This window comes from Phaenicophaeus curvirostris, chromosome 3 (assembly GCF_032191515.1).
Source record: "Phaenicophaeus curvirostris isolate KB17595 chromosome 3, BPBGC_Pcur_1.0, whole genome shotgun sequence".
In the NCBI taxonomy this organism is placed as follows: Eukaryota; Metazoa; Chordata; class Aves; order Cuculiformes; family Cuculidae; genus Phaenicophaeus; species Phaenicophaeus curvirostris.
Window position 1 is genome coordinate 26,655,547 of NC_091394.1, and position 12,079 is coordinate 26,667,625.

A 12,079-nucleotide genomic window follows, 5' to 3' on the forward strand; every position below is an offset into this window, starting at 1 on the left:
CCTGAAAATAATGTAAAAGGACACGAAATCGAAGGATGTCATAAGCAGTTCTTGCATTGTTGCAGCTATGAGTAATAGGACCTAACACACTCGAAGATTTCCTGTGCAGATGGGCCATCTGAGTTGGAAGAAGGAAAGAAAGATGTGTTATGGCTATACTGTAGGTTGTCTGGGTTTAACTTGACTCCTATCACATTCAGAAGGTGCTTGTTCTGCATACATGCCATGTCCCCAAAAGGTGGATTGTGATTTAGATCTGTTCTCTGAGTAATTTCCTTACAACAATTGTTTAAGCCATCAAAACTTCCTTTGCTTATCAAACAATTTTTTTCTACTTCTGCTAAGTGCACTTCATGCACTTGCTGTTCTGGTTTTATGTCACCCATCATCACTACCATTGCTTTGTCTAACATCTAAGTATAATTGGGAAGGTAATCTCTGTTCTAGCTGCTCAGAGTCCATTAACACCGTGTTAACCCTGTTACCAGTCTGGGATCCATGTGCAAGGCTTGTGTGGAGCTGAGGTTTTCATCTCCCTTACAAGTACATCACACCTCTTCTTCAGTTAATTCTTGCCACAGGGTGAAGCCTACCCACAAGCCCCACTAAATCAACGAGATCATGATTGCATCTGCCAGCTCTAACTGCTTAAATTAGTCTGGTATGTGCAGGAAAAAAAAACCCAAACCAAACTGAAACAAACAAACAAAAAATCAGGGATGATGGCACTGTGAACGACTTTCCACTCTGTAGGGGTATCTGGGAAACTGACCACACTGTGAGAGCAACCCCAGTAACAACTGCTGTTTAGCCTCAGAGATGGGGAAAAAAGATCGCCCTAGGGCTACTTGGCTAGCAAGGCCATTGGCTGCCAACAACCTAATTTTAAAAAGTACTGCTTAAGATGACAATTCTTCAGATGCAGGGGAGAAACTTCTCCCTCCAGGGAGCTCTGACACCAAGTGAGGCTTGAGATCAAGGCAGAAGTGCCCTTGTAGGGGCCGTACTGCCAGGCAGAACTTGGACAGTCCAGCAGTCAAATCAAGTGTTTAGTTCCCCTGGGTCCCTGCTGCTGGTCTAAACTGGGCTGGGGGGCTGAGTGGTGGGAGTGAGAAATGTGTGGATGTCACAGAATAGCTCTTTATCCCATGCACCCATCCATCCTTCTTAGTATTTAAATTTTATCAATTTATGTCATAGCGAGTGATCCTAACCCACTGCTAATAACAGAATGCACTTGTAACAAAATAAAACATCAGCAAAGTAGCATGACTAACAAAACATAAGCAATGATCTAACAGATTAAAATGGTTTGAAAATCGTACTAGAGAGGGAAAACTAATTTTTTAGTGTTATGGCTATGATCCCTTGGAATTTTGTTTCCTGATAGACTTTATATCCTGATAGATATTTCCTGATAATTCAGTTTATTTAGGTTTTAGTACAATGTTTATTATTCTAACCCAGTAATCCATCTGCCTGTGCATATCCATATTAAAGAGGGACTGGATAAGAATACTTGCTGTGAACTAGTCCCGGTGGGTTGGAAAGTGCTCTTTCTTCACACATACCACTTTGTTAATTACCATCACTGAGTACTAAATACTAAACCCGAGATTTAAGCCTTTCTCAAAATAATGTCATTCAAAAGAAGTTGTTACTTTTTTTTTTTTTAAATAAGAAATTCCTTATTAGACTTCTTGTAGCAGCTTCCTATTCGTTCTGTATGTCACGTGTATCCAGGCTGATTCTACTAACTCAAATGGATTTACAATGGTTTTATACCACTCAGGACAGATCTATGATCATTTTGTCACGTTATAAACAGCTCTAAAGATAATGCTACCATACTGAGTTTATCACTTCAATTCAACTCCATCTCTTTGGAACATGAGCTAATATTTGTGGTGATTTCCATGTGGTTTAGAGAATCAATAATGCTAACCCCCACCTTCAGAGCCACTGTACAAAAATTTTGCAATGAAATGTGAAAAATATCAACATATTATCTGAGTTTTAAAAAATGAATCATCTCAGATATAACTGCTGCACAGACATTTGTTTTCCTTCCTGGACTCAGCTCTACGGCAGTGGGGTCCAATGGCCTTTATTTAACATGGAAGAAGTGCAGAGTAACTTTGCATCTATTGCAATATATTGTGTAGGCATTTCTTGTGTGAAACAGAGATGGTGATCACAGTCTTGATGGAAGATTAATTGATTTGTGGCTTAGAATGGTATAGAAGCTTTGGAGTCCATCCATCTACAGAAGCAGGACTGAAACTCAAAACAACTCTTATGTTTGGTACTTCTCTCTCTGTTATTACAAATGAATATTTCTGTGAGTCTACATAGAACTTACATTTATGGAGTTCTATATTATTGTGTACTTTATTGTATGTTTTCTTTGCAAATTTACTCAGTACTAAAGATACTTCCAACCAAATTTTGTTTAGAAATCTCTGCATGCAGTTTGTTCACTCTTTATTGAAGGTCCCTTTGCCTAGAACTAACCTTTCTATTTTATACATTGATAAACAGATCGAGCAATAGGATTATGGGCTCTCATTTTATTTCTGCCACTGCAAGTCATAATCAATTTGACTGAAAACAGAATTGTTTGGGTGTAGTGTAGGTATAAAGGAGGTCACAATCACGCTCACAGTTATCATGATTGGCTTCTTTGACACTTGTGTCTTAATAGAGATTATTTCCAAATTTTCCAGATGATCATGCTTCCCATGACCACAGGTATTAGCAAATATGCAAGAACATTTTTGTGTCCTTGAGCTAAAAATGTCTCAATACATTTTGTAGTAAGGCACCAGAAATTGAGAGTGCTACCTGACAATCCAAGCTAGTGACAGCACTGTGGATGAATAACAGAATCTGTAATGCACATTTATTTACTTAAGATTTTAAGATAACATTTCCTTAATTTGTAAGTAATTCTCTGTGTGTATCCTAGGTCTCTACCAAAATCATTCAGTTAAACCAGACTACAGGGCAGATTTGTGGACAGTGAGTTACCACAAAGGGCAAAAATTTCGAAATCTTTGAGTTACATGTTATCAGAAAAAGTAGGACTGTTGTAATTGTCTGCAATAGCTGATGTAGATAGGTCTCAAGGAATGGAAAGTCTCTCAAGCCATCAAATAAAGATCTCTGTTTATTGCAGAAATGATGAAAATGAGACTTTCTTCTCCTTGAACATCTCATCTATGCTTAGAATAGTGTATAAACAGCAATTTTATTATTAATTAATAGAATTCAGTATTTAACTTGAGGAAGTACACATCCCACTGCAATGGCAAATGGCATGAGGTAGGTGAATGAAGGCATAACTTCTCTAGTCCCTTATATAATATTTATGTTGTACAGTTCAAAACCGAAAATGATTCAGTGATAAAACTTGCATGGACATACGTAATAAGGAACCAGAACATTTTAGTCTAACAGTTTCCTACTTTTTTCACTGAACTACTTGATTTTTCCCATAAATGTGAACAATCATGGAAGCTTCACTTGGTCCATGATGATTTCTGTTTGACTTAGATGAGAAATTGGAACCATTGCTGTATAAAAGGCAAAATAAGTGTGGAGAAGGAGGGAAGATAGCAAGAGTGTCAGATGCATCACCTCTAAAGAATCCTTTAAACATATGGCTTACCTTGCCCACGTATTGAGTATCAGGACCTGTGTACTCCTCCAGCAAGAAAAATTGATTCCACATCCAACCACGCTTGGTGCGGTGTAGTGTTTTTCCACCATTCTCTGACAATCCTGTTATCCTTTCACTGTGTGAGTGCTTGCTAGTCCTTTTTGGGGATGGCATCATATGAATCGCATGAAACATACAGCTCCAAAGCAAAACTGTCAAGGAGTAAGTCCTCATCATTTACAGAGGTATAGTTAGCCTCCACTCCTTTAACAATTCACCAGAATAAATTTTTAAAATGTTTTAATCTTCTTGTAAGTAGGACCTAGGGGATGGAGAAAAGTACTTCAGTAAGTTGCAATAATTCTTTTTTCCCTAAGGACATGGCCTTATGGGAAACACTCTCTCACACTGTATATAGACATTAATTTGAAACACAATCTTAATAAAATATTTCTTCCTCTGAAAATTTTAGCAACCAGCAGCATTCTGACACAAAGAAACAGACCGAATCATAAGAAACCTTCTAACCTAATCACTCTCAGTTCTGTCTGATTACTCGCTTACTATCTGTTCAGAATTGTTTGCAAATCTGAATTTTCTGTTACTTATTAGTACAACTGATCTTTACTTTTCCCTTTGCTAGCCGTCAGATGTCCACAGGAACTGTTTCTGTTTCAAAGGAACTCATAATATAAGATGAAATTTAATGTATCATTGCTGCCTTCAACAGATTCCTTATTCAGGAAAGAAGTACTTGTTACGTAAGTTTTGGTTCACAGGAATCCCTCTGCAATTCACAAAATTCCAAAGACTTCAGATACTCTTTCTTTGACAGTACAACTGAGGTGCCTGATGCCTCTTTCTTTTCCATAACCTGTATTTCCTGTCAATCCCACTTTTACTTTAGGATATCACTAGCTGAGCTATCATTGTATATTACAGAAAGCATAGAACAGTTCAGCAACGGAAGTATCTTTTCCTTTGGAAAACTTCGTCCATGAACAGTGATAGCAGCATCAAACCACAATACCCCAAAATCTCAGAACACTGAAATTTTGAAATTAAAAAAAAAATAACAACTGAAATTTTGAAATTAAAAAAAAGATAACAACATAGAAACCCACCTTCCTTTTTCCCAAAACCCCAAATTACCAGCAGCTACTTTCACTTTGGTTTTTGTGGGGAGGGAAAGGGAGTCTTTTTCTGTGTAAAAAGATAGAAATTCTTGCAAATAAGATGCTTTTTTTGCAAAAATTATTAGTCAGTTGAGAAGCAAAACTGTTTAAATGAAAACTTCCAGTGAATTGCACTTTAAAGGCCTTAATGATTAAATTAATAGAATTGTGCCCTTATGTGAAGTTTTCCTTGAAATTATATTTTGTATGGTCTCAGAATCTTAGCTAGCAATCCTGAAGAAGGATCAAAGTCTTAGCATTTTAGTTCAAACAGAGTTTTAGCTGAGCAAGAATTGAAGGTCTAGAATATTTATCACTTTCTAGCATCATGTTCAAAATAAAAAATAAAACAATTCAATAGGTGTCAAATATATGCAGAAGATTATGGATATAATGCAGGAAAACTCTTCTTTCACTTCTTTATTTTATTTGAAGAAACAAAGAACAAAGTAAACTAACTCTATTTGCATAAAAGCATGCATGTACATAGACCTTGGCATACATTAATGGCTGTATTTTCTCTGAATTCTGTAGGTATACTCAAAATCTTGTTTTCTCCCTTGTAATGCTCAATAAGTTCCTGGTACATGCAGAGGGGCAAAGGGGAACTAATTTAACAATAGTAAATTTTGACGTTGGCTGGAAAACATGTTATGTACATGATGATCTTGCCTTGTTGATTGAAACTTACTGAATCAGATCAGAAGAGAAAAGCAGCCTTAGCCAGTCTTTTATCCATGTCTACATTTGATGATTCTAATTCCCTGTATAATATAGACTAAAGTAGATTTTATCACTGAATAAAACTTTTATCACTGTAGAGCAAAAGACTTAATCACCCAGATCCTCAAATCCAGCTCATTCTGCCATCTGAGGCAGATTACAGGGTCTCTTCAGACTTTATAAATTAAATCCTGGTTAAGATATTGTAGAATAAAAGCAAACAACAACAGGAACTCCTGTTGAAAATGCTGTACTCAAAAGGCAAGATAATCAAGTTTATCCAGTGCCTCTAAAGACACTCATTTTTTGACATACTCTTGCTTGATGCATCTTGAAATAGTACTATTTCACAGCTGCATTACACCACCTCTTGTTGGACTATAGTTCAAGAATCTATCTTATATACATTCTGAATGGTAACACATTTAAATAGTCATATTGATTAAATTCTGAATTTGATTGCTTTTGCTTTTATGAGTGATATGTTGCTACCTAACTATTTTGACAAATTTTATGTTTCTGTATATATAAGGTTATGACTGATTCATTTCTCTAATTTCTTGGAGCATACAGTCTTTCCTGCATTAAAACAAACCAAACCACAAAACAAACAATAACAAAAAAAAAGCCCTGAAAACTACACATGTATTTGGCAAAATTTTAACACATAACGGATCTATGAAACTTCTAAAAATTGTAAAAACATATTTTACAAAACCTTTAAGCTCTGGAAGACTGGTGTGAAAAATAAGTTATCAAAAAATGCCAACAGTTAAATTTCATCCTTAAAATGTCATTATTTGAAAACACAGGCAAATCTAACACTCAGATTATTTAGTCTGGTATACTCTTTACTCTTTTTAAAAACAGAGGGAACGATAGGGGATATTTTCATTTGGCCACTTGGAGGTTTGTAATTGCATGTTAAATTTTGTTATAATTTCAAGTGGAAATGAAATTCAAAATTCCTAGTTTCAAATGCTTTACTCTTACTTTTTCAAAACAACATATTTTTAATTTCCTGAAATTGCCTTCATTCTTTTCTGTCCAAACACTATTTACCATATTCATCCAAATGCATAAGATATTTACACTACTCTTTTTTTTGTACTCAGATACTTTGAAGTGGCCATTGGCTTATGCATCTTGTCTCATAGCAGCTGTTAAAGTGGATCAAGAGTTGCAGATGCTAGACTCAGAAGACTTATTTTAATGCTGAAACAAAGGATTCTGGTGTATACTGGAAAAGTAAGAGCATCTGTTCAAGGCACCAAAATGCACTGTGCACAGATAATCTTAGGCTTTTGTAAGAAATTATTTTGCTGCAAACACCATTTTTTTTTTTAAACAGAGGTTTTTTCTCAGACAAAACTAGATTCCTGTATTTAGTCCCAGGTAGCACAAAACTTAATCTAAGACTGCTTAAAATGTGTGGGTTTCTGTGTAGTGCTGCCCTCTGCTGATTTCCTTGCTAATTAAAGGAAGGACTTTACTACTAGTGAGATTAAAAGCAATATCTATCCTTCATGTCAAGAAGGATAAGACTCAGTTTTTTAAACGACAGGAGTGGGAGGGGAGGGGAGGGGAGGGGAGGGGAGGGGAGGGGAGGAGAGGAGAGGAGAGGAGAGGAGAGGGGAGGGGAGGGGAGGGGAGGGGAGGGGAGGAGAGGAGAAAAGAAGAGAAAAGAAGAGAAAAGAAGAGAAAAGAAGAGAAAAGAAGAGAAAAGAAGAGAAAAGAGAAAAGAAAGACATAGTCCATTATTTCCCACTTTTGATTTTTATAATAGGTGGGAGTATTAATTTTAGAGAGTTATCAGTCTGGATCAGTCTGGGTCTACCAAACATTATGGTAAACATCTAATTTGATTTCTCCTAAACAATGCAAAGATCTTAAGTCTGAAACCAGAAAGAAGAATATTAATGGCTGTTGTCCTAAGTAATTGATCAAAATTATAAAAGCAATCTCTCTGACTTTATTTCTGCTTCCATCATTTACTCAGTATAGTGGTCAACTTATTTTTCTTGTTAAACAATGGCAAATGGTTTCCTTCTACTTACATAGGAAGCTTCTATTAAGATGAGATATTAATATATTAAGCATGCTAATGCCCCATATTGTGAAGAACCTGCATTTTTTCCTGCCTTTGCAAATCTGATGATCTGAGTGGAGGCAATAAAGGCATTTATGTTTTGAGAGACCTTTGGTGGAAGCCTAGAATTACTACAGCCTCTCTTTGCAGTGAGGACTCTGATATCAGAATCCTGCAACAGTTCCAGGTATATGTATTATCTCTGTATGACAGATATTACTCTCCTGAGCACATCAACAACTGGAAAAATGTATCTGTTAAAGGCCTTTTGAATGTAAAATATTCTATTTAGATTCTTCATGTGTAGTGTGAAATAAGCTCTGCTGGGATCAGTGGCAGGGATTTGTTAGCAATGATGCCAATTTAAATGTTTCTATAGCAATTGCCATGGCAATGTTTTTAATTAGTGCAGGACAGTCTCTCACAAGCACGACATGAAGAAAAGCTAACCTTCGCCAACTTGATAACATATCCACATTAGTTTGTTTCATTCGTTAATAGAGAAGTAAAATTGTGTTCTCAAAGAAAAGGCCAGAGTGCTGGTGCATAGCTAAAAATAGCAGAGTTAACTGCAGCAGCAGTTCTTCCTATTGTGCTCACTAATCTTTAAACAGAAAAGATGCAACTGACATTCAGAATGATAAAAAAAAATCTGTAAAACTAAAACATATATTTCAACAGTATATAGCAAGTATAAATCTTGTGTATCCTGAATGCATGGGACTGATCTCATTGACTTTGGCTGCATTTCTTTTGAAAACAAAATACTGAACGTAGCTTTAGTCTTCCTAGCCTGAATACTAAGAACAGAGAAGTTGTAGCAAGAAAAGGCTGTGCTATAAGCTGAACGCTGCCATTAATAATACTAAGGCTTGTCTAGAAACCAGATCTGTGCCACTGTAGGTTCATTATTACTCACCTAACTAATTAAAGATAGTGTACATATGCATGTACATGCTTCCCTCTGACTGCAGCGCTCAGATATTCTCTGAGTGCAGTCATTTTACAAACATGAATATAGACTGTGAATGTATCATTGACAGCTGACTTTCAAAAGACAAGCTCCTTTTGTTTTTATCTTCCTGGTTTGTTCCTTCCCTCTCCCTTCTTTATAGGTAAACAGGAGGTTGGAAATAACATTGAAAGGATGCAAAGAGCCAATAGGCACCTTGACAGACTTTCCATGCTGAACCTGGGAGAATCAAGAAAGATGCTTTCATTTGTTTCTATGAGAGCTGAAGTAGCTTTTGAGGGAGCCTCCAAACTTTAGGGACAGATTTTTGACTGATGAACACCCATTCTTTGAGTATAAGTACTCACACAAAGAAACTTAGGCCACACTGAAAAAGAAACAATTCCTCAGTCAGCCGTTCCTGCTGCAAACCTTTTAGAATGTATTTTACAACTAATTTTTTGCTCACTAGTTTGCTGATCTGTTCAGTAGCATATACAGTGGTGATAAGCTCAGTTGAAAACTTTGCCAGGGAGCAGCTGAAGGCAGTTGTTTATGTCTGGGACATCATTGCAGAACCCCTTAGCTACATGAGTCAAGGAGTCACACGAATATAAATAAAGTTTTGGAGGATGTGAACTAATAACAACCTGTATTAGAATGTCTGTTGAATTAATGTCTTTAGGCAACTGAATTTATGGCTTGTGGGTGCATTATAAGGAACATTTATCTTGCTATGACAAGGGAGTTAGCATTTTTTTTTAGAGTTTTGCCAGCCGCTTGGGCACATACATCAGAGAAACTGGTCTGAATTCAACTCAATATGGCTTGAGTCACCTTCTCCATAGCATTCACAATGAGTAACACCAGTTACATCAGTGCATTTATTCAAGTTTGGACAATCCCCATTGACAAAGACTTGTGCAGAGACAAAGCTATGATTTAAAGCAACTATCTCTGGCCTGTAGAAATCCCATCTTGCGCTTTTGTGGAGCAAGTCTCTTTCGAGGTGCAGATGAAATTGTTCCTAGGCTCTTCCTCCCCCCACCATCCTTCCACCAGCTAGTGAATTAAGCCTGCAGCAGTTCCAGTCCATCCTGTGTAAGGCTCTCTCACTTGTTAGCAATGGTAGTCAAAGGCTAAAAAGAGACTTTTAAAATGTCTGCCCTTGAGGCACCAGCAGCCTGGATTACAAAAGTGAAATGTATTTTCACATTAAAAAAAACAGAAACCCCTTTTTCTCCAATAACAAACCTTTTTACAAGATCTGCTTTTCATCAACACGAGGGGAACTAGGAAGTATAACAGTTGTAAACCCTTAACGCAATGCCTTTTGAAGACATTCCTTTGATCTTTAGTATCGATTTTTCTCCACAGGGAACATATTTCAGCCTTATCATATAATGAAGCTGCATTATATGCTTTTATACCACATCTTATTTACAAATAAAATACATTCATCACAATTATAGTGTTAAAAGAATAGCCCTCAGAGACAAGAGTTAAAATAAACGCTGTCATCAAAACAAAATTTTTCTTTTTGCTTCCCCCTTAAGATTGTCTCAACTTCTGTCACTCATAAACTGTTGGCTGTACTTTGATATCGATATACGGCAAGATTTAAGGCAGGTTTTGGCTTCTCAGCCACTCCCCCACTCCCAGACCCCAAACAATAAAGCCCTCTATCTGCCTAATAAAAATCATAGCAGTATCTTCAAGTGCAGTTCCCTGTTTTCCAAACATGTTAATTCTCATCTGTCTCTCTGCATGAAGCAGATGAGATTCATCTGTGGCCATGCTCTTAATGACAGGGCATGCTTGCCAGTTCTCCTGAAAACTGGGATTAAGTGTTTTCACCAAATACCTCTTTTTTTTCTGCTTTTTATACCACGGTCCAGTCTGGTCACACAAAGAGGTCCTAACGAAGCAGCCTGAGTTTACACGTCAGGTGCCTCTTACCTCTGCATGTCTCCTGAGCATTGCATGTACTAGGGTGAGAGCTTGCTAAATTTTCTGAGTCTACACCTTGTATAATGGCCCAAGGCTGGTGCATGCCAGAATTTCACAGATTAAAGATACCTTTAAACTAGTATTTCCCAGAATTTTAAAGAGCATTCATCTTTGCCGACCCCCACTTTTTTTCTTATGTACGTCTGAGTGGTCAAAATCTTGTTGCTATAGAGAACGATTGTGTAAATCAGACTTTACTGCGTGCAAGGGAATATGCATTTGCATCTCTGTAGGGGAAAACTTGGTGACCAATTAAAGGTAGTTAGCAGTTAGGTAACTGGAGCTCATTGTTGCTACTTCCTTCCTGAAGGAGCTGAGCAGCTGCCAGATGCTGTCATTCATCTGAGCTCAACCTCATTCATACCCCTCTGATGTCTTCAGGGGGATCATCAAATCAAGGAAAGTCTCGGCCCGAGAGCTGAGCAGGCCCTTTGCAAGCATAGGAATTTATGCCCAGAAATAGTGCATAGGTTTAACATTATTTTTTTTGCTATTTGTTATCTAATCTGAAAGGAATCTAATGCAACTGAGGCCTCAGCCTATTTTTCCATAATAAACAACCTAAAATACCTATAAGTGACAATTTTACCACTTACAGGTATAATATAGTTTGCAGAAACATAAAGTACAATTTCTTTCCTTGTTCTTATTTTCTAGGTCTAAATCTTTTCCTTAAAAACAAAAAACACCACACTCCCCCTGCAAGAAACTTAAACTACCTTTCACTTGCATCTCAGTTAACTTCATTAATGGAAGACATCAACGATGGTGTGTAAGCATGGAGAAGCGTACAGTGATTTTTGTCCTGTAGGTTTTCTCAGTCTCCAAGTATTATGTATTTAGTAATCCACAATTCTTCACATGGCTTTCTCCACTTTCACTCTGAAACCCTATAAGCTTCTAGGAGCTACAACATTCTGCATAGACACACATAGAATTACAGTCTTGTCAAAAGAATCAACTCTTTCTGTTTGTTTTTGAACACTGCAACTAACAGTTTCAGTAGAATGTACTGACTTGGACTGTCATTGGAAACAACTGTAAAAAGTCATTCATTAACTCTTCACTCTCTTCGCAACTGATGAATGTATAGACTTAAATCAACTTCTCCTTCAGTTGTCTCTTTTCCAAATGAAAAGTTCTGGGACGTCTTGCTTAATCATTCTGGAGCTTGCTGGAGCTTCGTGCATATATTGACAGCAGCTAAATCATATTCTCTACTTATTTTCAGCATGATACATGATATTACTTGGGCCTCTGGGCTAATGTGTTCCTGTTATTTTCTATTGTTACATTATGGCATTATTCCCCAGTGGCAGTAGTCAGACTTTATTACTTTGAACATAAAATCTGGGTTTTACCATCTGTGTGGTTTTACATAATTTCCTAACAATTTCACCATCCATCATTTTGGTGTCCACACACTGTATTACATAGAGAAAAAAATGTATATATATAAAACTAATACA

The 12,079-nt window shown here is 36.9% G+C and overlaps 1 protein-coding gene across 1 annotated transcript in view; it reads right to left on the bottom strand.

Moving 5' to 3' along the window:
• The window catches only part of CDH9 (cadherin 9), a 102,610-nt gene that overhangs the window by 66,957 nt on the left and 23,574 nt on the right, over positions 1-12,079 (bottom strand). Inside the window, exon 2 of the mRNA XM_069853521.1 lies at positions 3,671-3,983. Coding sequence (XP_069709622.1) covers positions 3,671-3,898 — 228 coding nt within the window. The 5' untranslated portion in view covers positions 3,899-3,983. The remainder of the gene's footprint in view (positions 1-3,670; positions 3,984-12,079) is intronic.